Source organism: Sciurus carolinensis, chromosome 4 (genome assembly GCF_902686445.1).
Source record: "Sciurus carolinensis chromosome 4, mSciCar1.2, whole genome shotgun sequence".
Taxonomy (NCBI): domain Eukaryota; kingdom Metazoa; phylum Chordata; class Mammalia; order Rodentia; family Sciuridae; genus Sciurus; species Sciurus carolinensis.
The window spans coordinates 130,628,550-130,650,236 of NC_062216.1; the positions used below are offsets into that span (position 1 = coordinate 130,628,550).

General features: G+C 41.4%; 1 protein-coding gene across 2 annotated transcripts in view; it reads left to right on the forward strand.

Annotated features, from left to right (window-relative positions):
• The window catches only part of Tph2 (tryptophan hydroxylase 2), a 102,223-nt gene that overhangs the window by 17,688 nt on the left and 62,848 nt on the right, over window positions 1-21,687 (forward strand). For both annotated transcript variants that reach the window (XM_047550652.1, XM_047550653.1), the window contains exon 6: window positions 20,486-20,682. In XM_047550652.1, coding sequence (XP_047406608.1) covers window positions 20,486-20,682 — 197 coding nt within the window. The remainder of the gene's footprint in view (window positions 1-20,485; window positions 20,683-21,687) is intronic.

The window sequence follows — 21,687 nt, forward strand, 5'->3', positions numbered from 1 at the left end:
TAATTTGCAGCCCCACCAGCAATGTAAGAGTGTACCTTTCTCCCCACATCCTCGCCAACACCTGTTGTTGGTTGTATTCTTGATAATTGCCATTCTAATTGGGGTGAGATGGAATCTTAGGGTGGTTTTGATTTGCATTTCTCTTATTACTAGAGATGTTGAACATTTTTCCATATGTTTGTTGATTGCTTGTACATCTTCTTCTGTGAAGTGTCTATTCATTTCCTTAGCCCATTTGTCAATTGGATTATTTACATTCTTGGTGTAGAGTTTTTTGAGTTCTTTATAGATTTTGGAGATTAGCGCTCTATCTGAAGTATGATTGGCAAAGATTTTCTCCCACTCTGTAGGCTCTTTCTTTGCATTGCTGATAGTTTCCTTTGCTGAGAGAAAGCTTTTTAGTTTGAATCTATCCCAGTTATTGATTCTTGCTTTTATTTCTTGTGCTATGGGAGTCCTGTTGAGGAAGTCTGGTCCTAAGCCGACATGTTGAAGCTCTGGACCTACTTTTTCTTCTATAAGATGCAAGGTCTCTGGTCTGATTCCGAGATCCTTAATCCATTTTGAGTTTAGTTTTGTGCATGGTGAGAGATATGGGTTTAGTTTCATTCTGTTGCATATGGATTTCCAATTCTCCCAGCACCATTTGTTGAAGAGGCTATCTTTTCTCCATTGCATATTTTTGGCCCCTTTGTCTAGTATGAGAAAATTGTATTTATTTGGGTTTGTGTCCGTGTCCTCTATTCTGTACCATTGATCCACCTTTCTATTTTGGTACCAATACCATGCCGTTTTTGTTACTATTGCTTTGTAGTAGAGTTGAAGATCTGGTATTGCGATACCCCCTGCTTCACTCTTTCTGCCAAGGATTGCTTTAGCTATTCTGGGTTTTTTATTCTTCCAGATGAATTTCATAATTGCTTGCTCTATTTCTGTAAGGTACATCATTGGGATTTTAATTGGAATTGCATTGAATCTGTATAGCACTTTTGGTAGTATGGCCATTTTGACAATATTAATTCTTCCTATCCAAGAACATGGGAGATCTTTCCATCTTCTAAGGTTTTCTTGAATTTCTTTCTTTAGTGTTCTGTAGTTCTCATTGTAGAGGTCTTTCACCTCTTTTGTGAGATTGATTCCCAAATACTTTATTTTTTTCGAAGCTATTGTGAATGGGGTAGTTTTCCTAATTTCTCTTTCTGAAGATTCATCGCTTATATATAAAATGCCTTAGATTTATGTGCATTGATCTTATATCCCGCTACTTTACTGAATTCACTTATGAGATCTAAAAGTTTTCTGGTGGAATTTCCTGGTTCCTCTAAGTATACCATCATATCATCAGCAAATAGGGATAGTTTGAGTTCTTCTTTTCCTATTCGTATCCCTTTAATTTCTTTGGTCTGTCTAATTGCTCTGGCTAGAGTTTCAAGGACGATATTGAATAGAAGTGGTGAAAGAGGGCATCCCTGCCTTGTTCCAGTTTTTAGAGGGAATGCTTTCAGTTTTTCACCATTAAGAATGATATTAGCCATGGGTTTAGCATAGATGGCCTTTACAATGTTAAGGAATGTTCCCACTATCCCTATTTTTTCTAGTGTTTTGAGCATGAAGGGGTGCTGTATTTTATCAAATGCTTTTTCTGCATCTATCGAAATAATCCTGTGATTCTTGACTTTAAGTCTATTGATATGGTGAATGACATTTATTGATTTCCTGATGTTGAACCAACCTTGCATCCCTGGGATGAAACCCACTTGATCATGGTGCACTATCTTTTTAATATGTTTTTGTATGCGATTTGCTAAAATTTTGTTGAGAATTTTTGCGTCGATGTTCATTAAGGATATTGGTCTGAAATTTTCTTTCCTCGATGTGTCTCTGTCTGGTTTAGGAATCAGGGTAATATTGGCTTCATAGAATGAGTTTGGGAGAGTTCCCTCCTCTTCTATTTTCTGGAATACTTTGAGAAGTATTGGAATGAGTTCTTCTTTAAAAGTTTTGTAGAACTCGGCTGAGAACCCATCTGGTCCTGGACTTTTCTTTGTTGGAAGGCTTTTGATGACTTCTTCTATTTCATTACTTGAAATTGGTCTATTTAAATTGTGTATGTCCTCCTCGTTCAGTTTAGGCAATTCATATGTCTCTAGAAACCTGTTGATGTCTTCGAAATTTTCTATTTTGTTGGAGTATAGATTTTCAAAATAGCTTCTAATTATGTTTTGTATTTCGGTCGTGTCTGTTGTGATATTTCCTTGTTCATTCCGAATTTTAGTGATTTGGGTTTTCTCTCGTCTTCTCTTTGTTAGTGTGGCTAAAGGTTTATCAATTTTGTTTATTTTTTCAAAGAACCAACTATTTATTTTGTCAATTTTTTGTATTGTTTCTTTCGTTTCAATTTCGTTGATTTCAGCTCTCAGTTTAACTATTTCCTGTCTTCTACTACTTTTGGTGTTGGTCTGTTCTTCTTTTTCTAGGGCTTTGAGCTGTAGTGTTAGGTCATTTATTTTTTGAGTTTTACTTCTTTTATTAAATGCGCTCCATGAAATAAATCTTCCTCTAAGTACCGCTTTCATAGTGTCCCAGAGATTTTGATATGTTGTTTCTTTGTTCTCGTTTACCTCTAAGAATTTTTTAATTTCCTTCCTAATATCTTCTGTTATCCATTCATCATATAGTAGCATATTGTTTAATCTCCAGGTGTTGGAGTAGTTTCTGTTTTTTACTCTTTCATTAATTTGTAACTTCAATCCATTATGATCTGATAGAATACAAGGTAGTGTCTCTATCTTCTTGTATTTGCTGACATTAGCTTTGTGGCATAATATATGGTCTATTTTAGAGAAGGATCCATGTGCTGCTGAGAAGAAAGTGTATTCGCTCTTGGTTGGATGGTATATTCTATAAATGTCTGTTAAGTCTAAATTATTGATTGTGTTATTGAGATCTATGGTTTCTTTGTTCAATTTTTGTTTGGAAGATCTGTCCAGTGGTGAAAGAGGCGTGTTAAAATCACCTAGTATTATTGTGTTATGGTCTATTTGGTTTCTAAAATTGAGAAGGATTTGTTTAACATACATGGATGAGCCACTGTTTGGGGCATAGATGTTTATGATTGTTATATCTTGCTGATTTATGCTTCCCTTAAGCAGTATGAAATGTCCTTCTTTATCCCTTCTAACTAACATTGGCTTGAAGTCCACTTTATCTGAAATGAGGATGGATACTCCAGCTTTTTTTGCTGAGCCCATGTGCATGGTATGTTTTTCCCCATCCTTTCACCTTTAGTCTATGGGTATCTCTTTCTATGAGGTGAGTCTCTTGCAGGCAACATATTGTTGGATCTTTCTTTTTAATCCAATCTGCCAGTCTATGTCTTTTGATTGATGAATTCAGGCCATTAACATTCAGGGTTATTATTGAGATATGATTTGTATTCCCAGTCTTTTGGTTCATATTTAAAATTTTTGACACATCTTGGTTCCTCCTTTATTTGACAGTTCCTTTAGGATAATTCCTCCCTTTGCTGATTTGCTTCTTTGTTTTTTATCTCTTCCTCATGGAATATTTTGCTGAGAATGTTCTGTAATGGTGGCTTTCTTTTTGTAAATTCTTTTAGCTTTTGTTTATCATGGAATGATCTTATTTCATCGTCAAATTTGAAGGTAAGTTTTGCTGGGTATAAGATTCTTGGTTGGCATCCATTTTCTTTCAGAGCTTGAAAAATGTTGTTCCAGGCCCTTCTAGCTTTTAGGGTCTGGATTGAAAAATCTGCTGATATCCGTATTGGCTTCCCCCTGAATGTAATTTGGTTCTTTTCTCTCACAGCCTTTAAAATTCTGTCTTTATTTTGTATGTTAGGTATTTTCATTATAATGTGCCTTGGTGTGGGTCTGTTGTAATTTTGTGTATTTGGAGTCCTATAAGCCTCTTGGACTTGATTTTCCATTTCATTCTTCAGATTTGGGAAATTTTCTGATATTATTTCTTCAAATAGATTGTTCATTCCTTTGGTTTGTTTCTCTAAGCCTTCCTCAATCCCAATAATTCTCAAATTTGGCCTTTTCATGATATCCCATAGTTCTTGGAGATTCTGTTCATGATTTCTCACCATCTTCTCTGTTTGTTCAACTTTGTTTTCGAGGTTAAATATTTTGTCTTCAATATCTGAAGTTCTGTCTTCCAGCTGTTCTATCCTATTGGTTGTGCTTTCTATGGAGTTCTTAATTTGGTTTATTGTTTCCTTCATTTCAAGGATTTCTGTTTGGTTTTTTTTCAATATCTCTAACTCTTTATTGAAATGATCTTTTGCTTCCTGAATTTGCTCTGTTAACTGTCGATTGGTGCGATCGTTCAATGCCTGCATTTGCTCTTTCATCTCATCGTTTGCTTCCCTAATCATTTTAATTATGTACATTCTGAACTCCCTTTCTGTCATTTCTTCTGCCATGCTGTCGTTGGATTTTATTGATGTAACATCTAGATTTGTTTGGGGCATTTTCTTCCCTTGTTTTCTCATATTGTTCAGGGATCAGTGGGTCATTAAGATATTGCAGATTTCCTCTATCAACTTATAAAGTCCCTGAAGATTGTTAGTATATCCCCTCTTATCCTTCAGTAGCCTGAAGTCTTGGAGGAGGTTGATAATGCAGAGCTCCACGAAGAAGCTGCCTCTCTAGGGTGGTGACCCTCAGGTGGCGTATATTCCCTGCTAGTGGGCAGAGGTGTCTCCACTTGTTGACCAATGGTCATCCAACGGGGAAGTAGGCTGCGGGCTGAGGCAAGGCCTGTTTGTGCCTATGTCTCTGACTTTACTGTCCCTATGGGAAAACCTCCCCTGGCCGGGAAGAGTCACTCGGTGGGGACGTCTCGCTAGTCAGTTGCCCTCCTAGAGGTTCCCCTCAATCTACAACTACCCCCTGGGCTGGGCTGTCTTCTTCTGCAACGATCCCAGGGGCCCGGACCTACGTCCTGGGCCTGGGAGCCTCACCCTTCGCAGGCGAGTCTCCTTAGGCTGCCTCTCCCAGAGAATCTGCCCGCCGCCCTGGAAACTTCGCTCCGCCCGTAGGCGTGTCTCTGTGCGGCTCTTCCAGCAAGAAGCCACCTAGCTCCTGGGACCCTGCTCTGCACCAATCGCCTGGCTATGCAGCCCCTCCCCTGAGCCACCACCTGGAGCCCCGTACAATAGCTCCGAGACACAGAGACCCGCCACACACCTCCTCCTCCGGACAGCCGCCCGGTTTCCGACGCAGTCACTAGGAATCCAAGCAACTCACTTTGGGTCTCTTCCTCCCACCAACCACCCGTAGCCCTAGGCAGTCACTCCAAGTCCAAGTGACCCGCCCTGTTCCTCCTCCTCCTCCTTGGGGTAGCCGCCCGGGTGTTCAGGAACGGTGGCTCCGAGACCAGGTGACTCACCACGCTCCTTCTCCAGGCAGGCCACCGGTGTTCTGGAGCGGTTGCTTTTAGTCCAATCAACTCACCACTCGCCTCCTCCTCTGGCAACCGCCTGTGGTTCTGATGCAGCCACTCACAGACTAAGCGTCCCACTGCTCTCCTCCTCCAGGCAGGCCACCAGTGTTCTGGAGCGGTTGCTTTTAGTCCAATCAACTCACCACTCGCCTCCTCCTCTGGCAACCGCCTGTGGTTCTGATGCAGTCACTCACAGACTAAGCGTCCCACCGCTCTCCTCCTCCAGGCAGGCCACCAGTGTTCTGGAGCGGTTGCTTTTAGTCCAATCAACTCACCACTCGCCTCCTCCTCTGGCAACCGCCTGTGGTTCTGATGCAGCCACTCACAGACTAAGCGTCCCACTGCTCTCCTCCTCCAGGCAGGCCACCAGTGTTCTGGAGCGGTTGCTTTTAGTCCAATCACTCACCACTCGCCTCCTCCTCTGGCAACCGCCTGTGGTTCTGATGCAGTCACTCACAGACTAAGCGTCCCACCGCTCTCCTCCTCCAGGCAGGCCACCAGTGTTCTGGAGCGGTTGCTTTTAGTCCAATCAACTCACCACTCGCCTCCTCCTCTGGCAACCGCCTGTGGTTCTGATGCAGTCACTCACAGACTAAGCGTCCCACCGCTCTCCTCCTCCAGGCAGGCCACCAGTGTTCTGGAGCGGTTGCTTTTAGTCCAATCAACTCACCACTCGCCTCCTCCTCTGGCAACCGCCTGTGGTTCTGATGCAGTCACTCACAGACTAAGCGTCCCACCGCTCTCCTTCTCCAGGCAGGCCACTGGTGTTCCAGAGCGGTTGCTTTAGTCCAATCAACTCACCACTTGCCTCCTCCTTCGGCAACCGCCCGCAGCTCTGATGCAGTCACTCCCAGGTCAAACAACAAGCCACGCTCCTCCTCCTCCTCCGGGCAACCTCCCGGCACTCAGGAGCGCTCGCTCTGAGTTCAAACAGTTCACCACACAACTCCTCCTCTGGCAACCGCCTGTGGTTCTGATGCAGTCATTCCCAGACCAAGCGTCCCGCCGCGCTCCTCCTCTTCCTCTGGGCAGTCCCCCGGCGCTCAGGAGCGCCCACTCTGAGTTCAAACAGCTCACCACGCAGCTCCTCCTCTGGCAACCGCCCGTGGCTCTGATGCAGTCACTCCTAGACCCAAGCGACCCGCCGGGCCTCTCCTCCTCCTCCGGGCAACCCCCCGGTGTTCGGAAGCGGTCACTCTGGGTCCAAACAGCTCACCACGCAGCTCCTCCCCAGGCAGCCGCCCGGAGCCCCAGCGGCTGCTCAGCCGCCTCCTCTACGATGATCCCAGTTGTCCGTGTTTACCGCTCCAGTGGGGGGAGGGGCGTCTCGCCGAGCAACTCCACTTCACAAATTCCCTGCGTTCCGGGGCTACCGCCCCATCCGGGACGCCTCCCCAACAGGAGAGACTCACCCGGCAGCTTTGAGTTGGTCCCAAGTCTCTCACTATCTCCTCTTTTGAATCTTGCGTCCTGGAGCAGCGTGAAATGCAGCCGCCCTCTAGTCCGCCATCTTGGCCCTCCTGGTCACACTCTTTATCTAGCATGGTTGGGAGGATTACCGATGTTACAGGACTCAGAACGTTGGCTGGCATAGGAAGTGTTGATTCTAAGATAGCTATGATGATTTTTATCATGTGTTAAGTAGCTAATGGTTCTCTGAATCAATTGTTTATCTCATTTAAAATGAGTAAAGAACTTTAAAGGGTGATTGAATTAAGGAGTTTTAGGTCCCTTGGTGTGATGGGTTATAAGAGCTTTCCAAAAAAGTGTGTATGTGAGGGGACATTTTTCAGTTTCTCATCAATCATGCTTGTAGCTTGTTTCTTCAGTCTGAAAAACTGACCCTCTCAAAGTCTAGCGAGTTGTGGCCAGGCTAAGGGTGGAGAGTACAGCTTGGGACTGGGCTATGCTGGGCTCACCCCTGAATGGTAGAAATGTTGATCATAGGTTGACCTCTCAGCTCTCATTTTCAGGAGTTTCAATTTCCTTTTCTTAAAGTCCGGCCATGTTCTGGGTACTATATTAAGCAAATCACTTCATTCTGTCGTTTAACCTCCCAACGAGCCTTTGAGATAGATACTATTATAATACTCATTTTGAAGATGAGGGAACATCAGGATCAGAGACATTAAGAAACATACTGAAGATGACATAGCTGATTGTGTCACCTGCATAAACACCCATTGCTGATGGTTTAATTCCTCTGAAATGGAGCAGTAAATTGAAGATTAGAGTATTTGCAGTATTAGGGTCATTTTCCAGAGGCCGAATAGTTTCTGAATAGTGTTACTTGCTTTTGGGAGTTTCAAGAGTGCTGCTCTTGTAGAACCTAAATGTCTGTCTTTGCCCAAGAGGTTACACCTTTTCTTTTCTTTTTTTTCTTTAATTTTGTTTTCAAGTGTCTGAGACAATTTCCACTTGACATAGGTGGTTTCACACACAAGTTGAAAATAACCACAACAGAATGAAGTGACTTGGCATTTTTAAAAGTTTTTCTTCCCCTTGCAGAATTCTCAGCATATTTGAAATGCACCGTTCTAGTCGGTATTTAAAACATTTAAGACTTTATGGAATCAGCACTCCAACCAGCCCTTGGCTACATGGTCTCTCACAGGTGGTTTGGGACATCTGCCTGGCTCTGGCCCAGCAGAACCATGTCCCAGTCCTGTGTGGTGAATTTCCTCTACGTTCCCTGGACTCTTCTCCTCCCACCCAAAGCCAGACCCTCAGGGGGTAGAGAATGAATGGAAATAAACACAGCTGGGCCTGGGTTTGAAAAACAATTGCCAGGGATTTGTCACTCTGGTTTTTACTAGTTGCTAGCCTATTTATTTCTTGATTTTTTGATTTATCAAATTGTATCCTTTGTGATTCATTTGCTCTGAGCTTAAGTACTCAGCAAAACAGAGACCCTAAAACAAAACAGCCCCAAATGGAGACTAGCATATTTGAAAAGTGCAATCACCGCCCAGCAGGCACATTCAATTTGGGTGAGCTCGTGAATATTCTACACCGGCTCTATCAGAAAAAGGGAGAATTTTCTCTTTCAACATGGAGTGGTGTTGATTATAACCTCCTCTCCTCATCAAAGCTGCGAGGGACTTTTTTTTTCTTCTTCTTCTTTTTTTTTTTTTTTGCCATTTTCCTTTCCTCACCCACACGGCCAAATACTATATAATGTCATAAGAAAGTCCTCTGGGACTGAGATTCAGGAATAGACTATGCACTTTAAGATGTTTGAATAGATGTGTAAATATAGAATGAATTGCTTTCGAATGGGCATATTGGTTACCAAGCCAGCATCTCACAATTCCTTCATTATGAAGTGACTCTGCCAGGGTCAGCCATCAGCATGCAAAGATGCTCAGAGACCTGGAGGAGAATTGTTTTGCAGGCCTGCCTTTTCCCTCCCAGTCGCAGTACTGTGCTTATAGGGGTTTCTCCTATTCACAGGTAGCCCTGACAGTTTAGCTTTGCATTTGAGCTGGAGGATTTCTGATTCTGAGTGTTTCCTAAGAGACATTTGCAATTATTGCAACTTGTAGGAAAATAACTAAGGTGGCTCCACTTCCACCTTTCCAGAAATTTCAGTTGACCTTAGCATTTCTCATTTCATGCGAGAAGAGGCATGATTTATGGATCCTGCTTGGGTTTAGAATGTAGCTTAAAGGAAAACATTACTAACAGGAGTCATGAGTACCACATTACCTATTTTTAGATAGGCGAATCTTAATTGGAAACATAACAAATAGAAGATTGGGGGAAGAATGGAAGGGAAGGTTGGGAAAAAATTAACTAGAGGTTTCAAGTTTCTTCCTTAGTGAGCTGCTCCTCTTTGGTTTCATTGGCACATGGTCACCTTGATGAATCCTGGGATGTGGGAGAAAGTTTTAATTTTTTCCCCTTCTCTGCCTTTTTGAGAAGAGGTACCTTAGAAGGCAAATATGTTTTCTCCCCAACTGAGCTAATTTTATTCCATCCCATTATCCTCCATTGATTTGCTCTCCCAGGTTTTGAATGAATCTGAGATATATGTTGCTGTTTGGGTACTTCGTGACTCCTGCATAAACACTAGTTGTTGATGCTTTAATTTCTCTGAAATGGAGCGGTAAATTGAAAAGTAGAACAAAACCAAATATTTGTAGTTCTGGGGTCATTTCCCAGATGACTAGAATCATTTCTGAGGAAGGTCACATTAGGGGTTTGAAAAGTGCCTCTCTTGTAGAATCTAAACAGCTTTCTCTGTCCAAGAGGCCACACCTTTTCTTTTCTTTTTAAAAAGTCTGTGTAGCAACTTCCATTTGACATTCCATTGGTGGTATTACATACAAGTTGAAAAGAAGAGCAACAAAATTAAATGACTTGGTCTTTTAAAAAGTTATTTTGCTCTTTACAGAATCCTCAGCATATTTGAAATGCACAGTTCTAGTAAGTATTTTAAAGACTCCAGGCTTTATGGGAGAATCATTTTCATGCCAAATGTTTCTCTCCACCTGAAGTTTAGCTCAATGGCTAAAAGAAAGGGAGCCTGAGAGTTGTAAAGAGACACAAAAGGGAAAATTGATTTGGAAAAGGTTTCTCCTTTTCATATTTTGGGCTTGGTGGGTTGTTAGGTGTGCATGAATGCCTCAGTAGGATGTTGTCTGATTATAGCCCGGCTCCCACAGCTGTGGAATACATTAACACAGTATGACCCCAAGTCACTCAATGACAAGGACAGCCACGGCACCAAAATCTAACGCGTTTCACAGGAAAAGAGGTGTGGGTATTTTTTCCTTTACAATGATTTCCATGAACATGAAGGATTCAAATTACTTCTACAAGTCCTGTCTGAGAGGCTAATGGATTTATATGGAACAGTACAGTTCTGTCATCTCCAGAGCTATTCCCAACCCTGCAGGGAATGATGAAATTTTACTCATTTTTGTACACCTGGAGACCGGGAATCAACTGCATTGTCTATTAGGTACCAGGCACAGACCCAGGTGCTTTGCAGACATCATCCTAGTTGATTCTCACAGTGTGGGGAGGTAGTCTTATCACCTTCAGTGTCAGTGAGGAAACAGAGGCCAAACCCCAATATCGGGAACACATTGGGAATGCAATACTTTGCACTGAGGTGCATTGGTTAAGAGTGGGGTCTTTAGAGCTAGGCTGCCTAGATCTGATTCCCTGCTATGCCACACATTGGCTCTTTGACTTGAACAGATAACTATGTTCATTAGCTTCAATTTCCTTAAATCATAAAATGGGGATACTAACAGTCATTCATTCAGTCCATAAGAGGAGCATAATCCATGTAATGAGCTATTATTTTGTTATTGTTTCAGTTAAATGGATGGATGAATGAATGTTTTTATTAACTTTCATAAGGCCATGAATTGTAGGGTTCATTGTGTTCCTGAAAAAGTTTGGAGCCAGGAGTTAGCAACTTTCAGTCATTGTTGGCCCAAGTGCAAGATGTATCAGACTGAATTTGGAGCTCTTAGAACCCTAGCCCTGGGTCTCTGCCTTTAGTGACCTGAGATGGTTGACTGCCATTGACTCTGGGGTGCTTAACCACTGAGTCACATCCCCAGCTCTGTTCATTTTTTATTTTGAGACAGGGTCTCACTAAGTTGCTCAGGGCCTCACTACTTTGCTGAGGGTGAACCTTGAACTTGTAATCCTCCTGCCTCAGCCTCAGGTGTGCACCACCATGCCTGGCCTGTATTAGAATGAGTTCGGTCTTTGCATATGTTGAGCATGCACATACTGATGGATGTTAAATCCATTGTTGTTGCTGTTGATATTAATATCATGCTAGTTTTTGCAGATGAAATTCACTCCTCTGTACTGCTTTCTATAAGGCGAGGAAATGGTGGGAAGCCCTATCCTGTGGTGTATGGGACAAATAAAAACAAATAATTTGCAGGAGTTAAATCTTCACTCTCCCTGAGGCTCCCTAGGTGCAGTAGTTTATTTTCATTATGTCTCTTGTAAAGGCATCACCGATATTAACAATGTGAACAAAACAAACTAACGTTTTTGTTTGCTACCATCTGAAAGTTCCTTAGGGCCCATAGACTCATTTACGAAAATTCATGTGCACAAAATTCATTTGCAAAAGCAAATAAAGTATGTGATCACAAATGCTCTTTACCTGAGTGGCCTAGGGGAGTAGCTGAAAAGGCGTTTGTGCCTTTACATTTATTCTCTGCTGTGGCTTAGCAGCAGGGGCCTCCTAGCCTCCCAGATGAGCACCCATAAAGCCACGTATAATTTTAACCCTTTGGACTATTGCATAACTCAGATGACTGTTAAGTTGCTGCACTACTTTTTGAGTTTCCTTTTGTGAAAAATATCATTACATCATAGTGTCCTATGGTCTTGAAAATATCTTTGAAAGTTTCATTGATCAGGATGTCCAGCCAGGGAAATAATCTCTATATTTAGTTAACTTTGGATTTTAATGTCTTATTGGGTTTGTATATGCTATTTCTTTCCTGGTGAAATTTTGGCTACAAGTGTGGGTGACGATGGAAGCTGAACTGAGAAAAATAGAAGAAACACTTACATATAAATAGTGCATCAGGTCAGGCCTGATGTCTCAAGCCTGTAATCCCACCGTCTGGGAGGCAGAGACAGGAAGACTGTGAGTCCAAAGCCAGCCTCAGCAACTCAGTGAGGACCTCAGCAGCTCAGGGAGACCCCATCTCTAAAAAAAATATAAAAAAAGGCATGGGGGATGTGGCTCAGGGGTTAAACCCCCCCCTGGGTTCAACCCCTGATACCAAAAAAAAAAAAAAAAAAAAAAAAAACCCCAACCAAAAACAAACAAACAAACAAAAAACCAAGATAAGGATAATCAAAAACTACCAGAAAATTTAAAAAAATCTCAAAATCTTTATTTTTTCCATAGCTTAAAATACCTGAGTCAAGGAAGAGGTCGGACAAATACTTATCTGTCAGACTTTCTGATCCACAACTGTTATTTTTCTCAGTATTTAAATTTATAGCTTGTTTTAGGGTAGCTGGCTGACTTACTCATTCAACAAATATTTATTGAACACTAGTATATTACAGGCTCCACTCTGGATGGCAGGGATATGAACAAAGCAAATACAAAACCCTGCCTTTGGGAAGTATATATTCTAAAGACGGAGAGGATTTAGGAGAGTAATGTACATGTATTAAAAAAAATTTGTAATTTTATTTTTGATGAACATGTATTCATTGTACATATTAATGGGTTTCAGTGTGCTATTTCCACCCATGCATTCAGCATGTACTGTCAAATCCGCCTCCCTTTTTTCTACCCTCCCCTACACAACACTTCCCAACCTCTGTTAATTACTCTTCTATATTCAGGTTGATACTAACTGCCCTATGAGAGAGATCCTGTGGTACTTATCTCTGTATCTGGTTCATTTCACTTCATATAATGTCCTCCAGTTCCATTCATTTTGCTGCAAATGACAGGATTTCATTCTTTATGGCTGAATACTATTCCACTGTACATATTTGCCACATATTCTTTATCCATTCATCGGTTAATGGGCATCTAGATTGATCTCATATCTTAGCTCTTATGAACAGTGCTGCATTGGACATGGATATTCAGGTATCTTTTTGGCAAAGTAGCAAAATATTTTGAATATTTTGCTTCTTGTTTTTTTTTTCCCCCTGGATATTGCTGATCAAATTTTATCGTAAAGTCATGAGTGTACTTTATGGTCTGAATTCTGAAGTAAAATTTTATCAAATGCAGGAGCCTCAGATATTTCTTACAAATTCTTAGAAATCAGTAGGAATAATGACATTTGTTTTCTGGTTAAACCTTAATGGAATTCATCCACTCGGAATATTTCTTTTTTCTGGCAACTTTTTTTTTTTTTTTTTTTAATTCAGTTTCAGAGGCATCAGCAATTTTCTTGTTAAATACTCATTGACTCCTCTGGTTACACCTGAATGCAGATGATGCTATTTCATAGTACTAGGTGGTTGTGGTCACTGACTATAAGTGAGAGTTGTTAGGTACTGACTTGAAATTTCTACACACTGGGTGTCACCTCAGTTGTGAAATAAGTGTAATAAGTACTGGTAACAAGTTATAGTAAATTTTGTAAATGATGAATGATTTTTAAAAAATTCCATTTGCATTTGAAAAATTGCTTTCAAAAGCAGGTTATTCTTACAATGATATTAGAATACTGTCAATCTTACTCTTCTGTATTCTTGTGTGCTTTTTTGGGTAGGAAGGAAGGGGGGATAAATTATAGCTAACTCCCTGGAAATTATGCAGAAATCAGGGTATGGTCATTGAGTGCAGCAAACACCTGTCATAAGTCAATAAGGAACAAAGAGATCGATAGACTTGATGTTCCCATAAACTTTCTCCAAAGGCCTTGTCCAAATCCTTAGAGGAGCTACTAATTGCTAATGAGTTGCAAAGTTGAATTTTACATTTCATCTCTTCTCATTTGTCTTCTGCAACCCCCAGGTGGAAGTGTCAATCAAGAGGAACATGCTAAGGTGTGGAAGGAGAGGAAAGATGAGGCAAAGATGAGAGGGAGAGTCTATTCCAGGCAGATAAATAGCTCTTGAATAAGTGAGGCATCTCCTGCCCTAAGGCACATGTAATGAAATAAAATAGAAAATGAGGTCTTTCCTAACTGTTTCTATCAGATATACCCGTTCCCTTAACCAATTCTCTGTTTACCTTCTGCTCTGTTTGGTCCTGGCTACTGAGAAAATCCAACTGTTTTCAAAGAACATAGTCAGTGTTGTGTTGCAGCTAGCCTTGCTGTCTTCATGTAAATACTATCAATTGTAGCCTGTCACATCTTCCTCCATTGAACAAGTGAATTGCTTTCCCACACTGGAGTTCCTCTAAAGATAACACAAGCAGACAGACTGCATCTCATACTGAGAACTGTAGCAGCAAGGACACCAGGAGGTAGCCCGTGTACCACCACAAACAAATGTTTTCCAATTCCCCAAAATTAAAAAAATACACACACACACGTAAGAAAAGGAGCTATTAGACTCGTTGGAGGAGAGAATCCAACGAAGAGTTAAAATGAAAGAAAGTATCCTTGTTTATTCATCTTGCTATAGAAAGACCTCTCATGATTTCAGTCTCTGTGGGGCATACAACCCTGAATTTCTGTGTCAAAATGTATTTGTTAGACAACTTTGCTCTAACAAGCTCAGGACTTACACAGAATAACTCTTTCTATACCTGCCCCCAATTAGGTGCATCTGTGTACTTTCTACTCTCTCCTCTCTGCAGGGAGGAGGCAGGTTTTTCAGAACCATCTCCAGTCTCCAGGAAGACGGGGGTATAAACATACAGACAGAAAGATGCCTCCTGAAGCTTTCAGTGTTTCCAAAGAAAGTTCTTAGTCATCTCTGAGTAACATAATCCCCCAGGGGCTTTCCCTATTGTCAAGCCCAAATCCCCATGGTGACCATTTCAGCCCCTTTCTAGTTCGATCCTCACTGAACACTGGTTCCTTATCAATGTTTATAAAGCCTTAGTTTGCCTTCTTTGACAAAAGGCAGAATCCACAGTGAATGAAAACGATTTAAAGTCACATCTGCTTTTCTCCAATGAATTAGGAAGCTGTGAATAATAATTTTGGTGGTTGTTGAGAATTCCAGAATTCAGCCAATTCTATATAAATGGAAGAGACTCCCTAGATATCCAATTAAATATTTACGTGCAATTAGTCTGTGGAGGAGTATCATCTTGTTGGGATTTATACCAACATAAAATGGTTTTATTTTCCCACTCATAGCTTTCAACTGTATTGTGTTGAATACCACTTTCCTGCTGGGATGTAAGTTCCTTAGCAACATCTAATTTCCTGTCGTTTTCAATTATTAGTATAGTCTCATTTGGGTATTTAAGACCTGGTCCTGTTCATTGGAAAAAGATTAATCTCAAATTTGATTCAAAGTGCATCCTCTGAACCCCACGGTTATCAGGAGTGAATGTGTGTATGTGCGGTTTTTACTTTCGGAGGGTGTGTGCTCTGGTTCTGCTCCCTCCTTTCCTTTCCTCTTCCAGGACCTAGATCCTCTGGTGTTGGGGGGATGACAGGAGGGTGGAGGCCAAGGTCTCTTTATATGATTAATGGAATGTCAGTCGTGGGCAGGTCTCAGGTCACACTCATCCTGGTTCAGATTCTTTCTGGGTTGTTCTTTGGCCTTCTGGGAACTGAGAGGAACAGAATGGGGTAGAACTTCTCTTTTCTTCCTTCCATGTACAACACATTGGGTCTCACAGAAATCTCTAGATTTTGCTGGGCATTAGGCTGCACATTCATGTGGACCTCAAATTTCAGAGGACACATGTCAGGGGGTCTCCTTTTCTCTCCCATTAGTGGGCTGTACTCCTAGGCTTCCACACACTACCAGGGACTGTCTGTCCCTTTTCTTTTCTGGATGTAGCATGAGGGAGGACCTGTGGTCCTGAGGCTCAGCAAGGTTCCACTGGGAAGGTCAGAAAAACTTCCAGCCTGATCTACAACCCCTAGAAATGATGTCATGGAGCATCGGCTTAGGGAACACGCCCTTCCCATCAAACACTGCCCTCCCTCCAGTCCTCACCGTCTCTTATCCTCTAGTAGACTGGTGTGCCAAGTCTGGGGAGGGGAGGGGGAGGGTGATATGGGAGGAGTTTGTTGGTGGCAGGAACATTTCTGATGCCCCTTAATGGGCCCTGTAAGGAGTTGGCTTCAGCTGCTGGGGACTTTTTCAGGAATGTGAAGTACTTAAGTGGTTTCAGTTTTGGATCTGAGGAAGGTTTTAGGATGCTGAGATATGTCTGTTACACATTCATTATAAGTGTACCCAGAGGAAAATGCCAAATGATATTCAGGTATATGTCCAAGGCCTGCAAAAGGTCGGGACACCCCTCTGGCACCCTTCTCAGATGTAATTCATTAAAAAAAAAAAAACAAAAAACACACATTAAACTATAATGGGTACAAAGAAATACAACACACCTCTGATTTCCCATGACGATAATCTTTTATTTTTCCAAATGTCACATTTCAAAGTATTAAAAAAGTATGGGGGTGGCCCTACACTCCTGTTGTCCCAAACACATGTTTATCCTTTGTTTATCCAGCACTACTTCACAGTCTGCAAAGGTTAAAGGAATGAGTATATTTAAAGGTGCTTTTTGTGATCTACAAATACCTGCTAGTGTCAGATGGCATGAGACTGTAGTGAGACGTTCTATACACAAATGAACATGTCTTCAAGCCTCATTTTAATTTGACACGAAAATGAGTGATGTCTGAAGTAAAATTGTCATTTTATTGGCATCTTAAGCCCGACTGATTAGATTTTCAGCCTGACTCCATGATTTCAGACAAGGTGTTTAATCTCTCTTAGCCTCAGTCTTCTTATCTGTGCAGAGGGGATAACAACACTATCTATCTCACAAGTTGTGGGACTAAAACAGATCATTTAATATAAAAAATTTAACCTTAAAAAACCATCAGGTACATAGTAAGCTCTTGAATGTTATTTCTTGTTACATACACATATGAACTACATAGAAAAATGGAATTTTCTTATTTTTTTTTCTATATTTTAGGTATTTTTAATAGAAATGAAAGGATGAAAGTAGCCCTTATTTTATTATGAAGTTGATTTTTAAAATATTTATCTTAAAGAGTTGCCTGGGGATTTTGGAGTTGTGGCTCAGTGGTAGAGCACTTGCCTGGCATATGTGAGGCCCTGGGTTTGATCCTCAGCACCACATATAAATAAATAAATAAAATTTTAAAAGATCCATTGGGGCAGAGAGTTAGAGTAATATGAGAGATTTCCCCATATGACCAGAGGTGACTTACTTGGGATCAGGTAGGGAGCTATACCCTATATCGGTTACCTGGCCCTGTAATGGGTAGGTTGGCTACCCAGGCAGGGTGGGCGAGCAGATACAGAGGAGACTATATACAACTATGAATATCTCCAAGATTGCCCTACTTGGACATTTATTATTAAGTAACAAAGACTTAGGTCTCTCTTTCTAACCTGATTCCCATGTACTCTTTTTGCACTTTGTTGGTGATGTTCAGCTCCCTGCCTTTGGAACACTGCATGTTTGCAGATGGATACTGAAGGGAAAGATTGACCTAACGATTCTTTTCAAATGGCTTCTCGATATTTCATTTACTGTTTCAGCCTCGTTGCTTTCCTACCTTCTGAGCTGCACAGCCCTGATTAGCTTTATTGGCCTACCTGACTCAAATTGATTTAGCTCAATTTTCTGGATGCAGAGGCAGACCATTTATATATTTATTTCCTTGCATCCTTCCTATTTTTATCTTTCTCCATATCAAACTTTTCGTTCTAAATTCATCACGGGTGCTAGTACTTAGCAGTTTTGATCTTCCCAGCAAATATTTGCCAGGTTGTAATTTTTTATTTGTTATCAACAGCCAAATTTAAATAAGGCTAATCTTGTTCTAAAACGGTTTATGTAAACCCTAGTGTTGGTGTGTAGAGAAAGTAAACGTTAATTTCTAGTTTTTTCTTCATTTATGTATTTTTTCCTCATTGTTCCCATTTAATGCCATTATTATTATTGTTGTTGTTGTTGTTATTTTTTAAAATAAAAACAACTGGGGGACCATAGGAACCACATTTGGGCCTGAACTTTAAACAGAAAGTATTCTGACAAGAACACTGAAATATGTAGAGGGTGGGGGTTGGGAGGACAGGGAGGGATCTCTTTGATAGCTGCTCTTGTTATTGTTCTCCTTCTTATTCACTAATGCAGAGGATTATCCTGAATGATCCCAGCTCCTTGAATGTGTACTGCAGCTGCAGCAACGCTGGGTGGCAGTTGCCATCTTGCCTGTGCATGGGCTCCTGTGGTGACCTCCTATTATAGGCTGGTTTAGTAGATAGTGGGCATAGAAATCCTGGTTGTATGTATAGTGATTTAAAAAGAGCACCATTGAACCAACAATTAATTACCTGTGGGCCACCTGTGGGAAGCAGAGTAGGGGCTCTGGGTGGGAAGGTGGAAGTGTATATATTTCCATGTGTTGGGTATATATATATATATTTGTTGACTGCAAGGGACAGTTTTTGACGAGTGGTCAGGGCGGTCAGTGGGGGCTGTGTAACATGTTATGAGAAGTTCTCTCAAACCCTAACTCACTTTCAGAACAGGTGTCTTAATTAGAGGCTAAATTCAGGTTCTAGTCCCTCAATCAACAGTCTGTAAAAGTACATGTCTATATTCCCCTTCTCCTGCTGGTCCCATGGTACTTTGGGGATTCGCGTGTCTTGCTCATGCTGCTGGTGGCTGTTAGGATAGCACTTCCTTCTCTGTAGAGATACGTTTAAGCAGCTCTAAAATGGTGGCTGGCGTTGGGCCAAGAGGTGGCGCATAATTAGTGTTAACATGGTGTAATCTCTCATGACCTTTTGCCTGATTGGTTGATGTCTCTTCAGCGCTCATGGTCAACACCTGTTCCTTATTATTTCTTGATTGGTACTGAGGCGAGTGCTGGGGTGCTCTAATCGTGCTACTAATCCTAAGCTGATAGGCTGCCTTAGTGTATATAAGACATTCTCTTTATCTGGAAGATTGCAGAATGAAAGATGCAGTACCGGGACGCACCACTAAGAAGCACCTCTGATAGCACGCACCTCTAGGACACGCCTCTAGCACGCACCTGTAGCACGCCCCTCTAGGACACAGGATGCAGGACACACCTCTAAGAAGAAGCAGCAGACCTTTAAGAAATAGCTCCTCTGAAAGCATAGCCTCTCTGAAAGCGTAGTACTTCTAAAAGCAAGCAAGCCTCTCTTCCTCTATAAACTAGCAAACAAGCAAGCAAGCAAGAAAGCAGCCTAGAAAAAGATAATAGAAGTAGTTCATTCCCAGTCTGCCTCCGATTCCTTCCCCCGGGATTGTTACTGTGGGAGGCAACACTTCTCACCTTTCTTTAGGAAACCTACAGATCCTACCTAGCCAACAAGTCTCAGCTCCAGCTGGGGAAGCTCTGCGTGACCACTCCAGTCCAGGATGACTCTCAGTAGTACAACCCAGTCAGCAGCATAGAACTGCTTGGGGGCCAAGTTCAAACTATTAGAACATAATTATGTCTGTTTGTTTACTTATTATCTGTTACTACTTTTGAGATACAGTGGCAGAATGGCAACAGAGACCACATGCTCCACAAGTCTAAAATATTTACTTTTTGGCCCTTTATAGGAAAAATTTGCTGACCCCTGTCCTAAACTGAGAGGGTTTAGTGTGTGTACGTTTCAGCATGACCTGCAATAAATACTCCTTATTTTGTGGTTTGCCAGACTCTTATTTTTAAATTCAGCATAGTCTTTTAGTATTTGCCAGATATTTTGGGCACTGAACAAATAATCCCAAAATCACACTTGGAAATTAGGGTGAGTCTGGGCAGGAGACAAAAAGAACCCACAAGGCAATTTTATTTTCAAGAGACAATATTGGGCTGAGGTTGTGACTCAGTGTTAGAGTGTTTGCCTAGCATGTGTGAGGCACTGGGTGTGATTCTTAGCACCACATGTAAATAAATGAATAAAATAAAGATCCATCAACAACTAAAAATATATATAAAATAATTAAAAAAGAGAAATATCTATTTATTATCGTTGTCTTGTGATTGCAGAAAAGACATTGAGAGCACAGCTTTGTACCTAAACCAGTTCCTTCCAACCTAAAACCCTTATGTGTTACCAACCTCAATTTAAAAACATAACTTTGATCAAATTTTTATAGATATTTATACAGGACGTGCAATGATGTAACATAATTTAAAAGTTAACTGGAAGTTCAAATACATACCCACACATACAATTAGAAGATAAGCGTTTATTTTAAAAAACAATAGCTGATGGAAACCTTTTAGACACTTAGGTGTTCTACTTTATGAGAATCTGATTTTCATTAAGATCAGAATACACTTAACTCAGGGGTTCAAAGCTAGATTCACTTATTTTCCTCTTTCCTATCTAGTGGCCAACCCATTCCCAGGGTGGAATACACAGAAGAGGAAACTAAGACTTGGGGTGTTGTGTTCCGGGAGCTCTCCAAACTCTATCCCACTCATGCTTGCCGGGAATATTTGAAAAACTTCCCTCTGCTGACAAAATACTGTGGCTACAGGGAGGACAATGTGCCTCAGCTTGAAGATGTCTCTGTGTTTCTGAAAGGTAAGGCTTTCTACAGACTGTCTTGTCTTGGCCAATATCCTCATTTGCCTTTCAAACAGAGCACACATGGCAGCAATGGTCTTTATACAAAAAAGAAAAGTAGTGATTTAAAGAGAAGCATTGAACCAAAAATTACCTGTGGACCATCTGTGGGAAGCAGTCCAGAGACTCTGGGCAGGGAGATAGACTGTGCCATTTCTACAGCGTGGAGCTTGCTAAAGCCCCACTCTCTTTGATTGGCTATTACACATGGTAAACCATAAAGAATATTTGCAAGTACAGTACTGGGTTTCTTTCCTGATCCAGAAACTACTCTGTGGGGTTATTTGGGTATGGAATGATGACAGAGGTGACTTTTTAATTGCTTTGTTCAAAAGCATATACTGGAGCTGGACCTGGTGGTGCACACCTGTATTCCCAGCTGCTCAGGAGGCTGAGGCAGGAGGATCATAACTCAAAACCAGCCTAAGCAACTTAGCAAGGCCTTAAGTAACTTAGTGAGACCCTGTAGCAACATAAAAGATAAAAAGGGCTGGGGATGTGGCTTATGGTTAAGTGCTCCTGGGTTCACTCTCTGGTACCAAATTAAAAACAAACAAATAAACAAAACATCATGTACTTACTGGATAGAGAAATATTATGGATAATGGTGAATGTTAGTGACTTTACTCTGGGACAAATTAAGACAGTGCACCAACCAATCAATACTTGTGTATAAATTCTGTGTTAGGGACTGCCCTTGTTGCTGGTGGTACAGTGGTAAACAAGATGAGCCCTACAGAAATGTCATTTCACATTCTGCATGGTCCTTCCTCACTGACCCTCCTGGGACAACAGCAAGGAGCTTTAGGGCTCTTGTGAGGGATGGGGAGGAGGTAAGGATTCATGGTAGTCCCATTCCCCGCTCTGCTCTTCTTTGTGGTTAAGTCCTTTTATCCTCTACTCTTTTTCTCTATCTTCCTTTTCAAGGCCAATGATTGGAAAAGCAAAAGTTGTGATTCCACT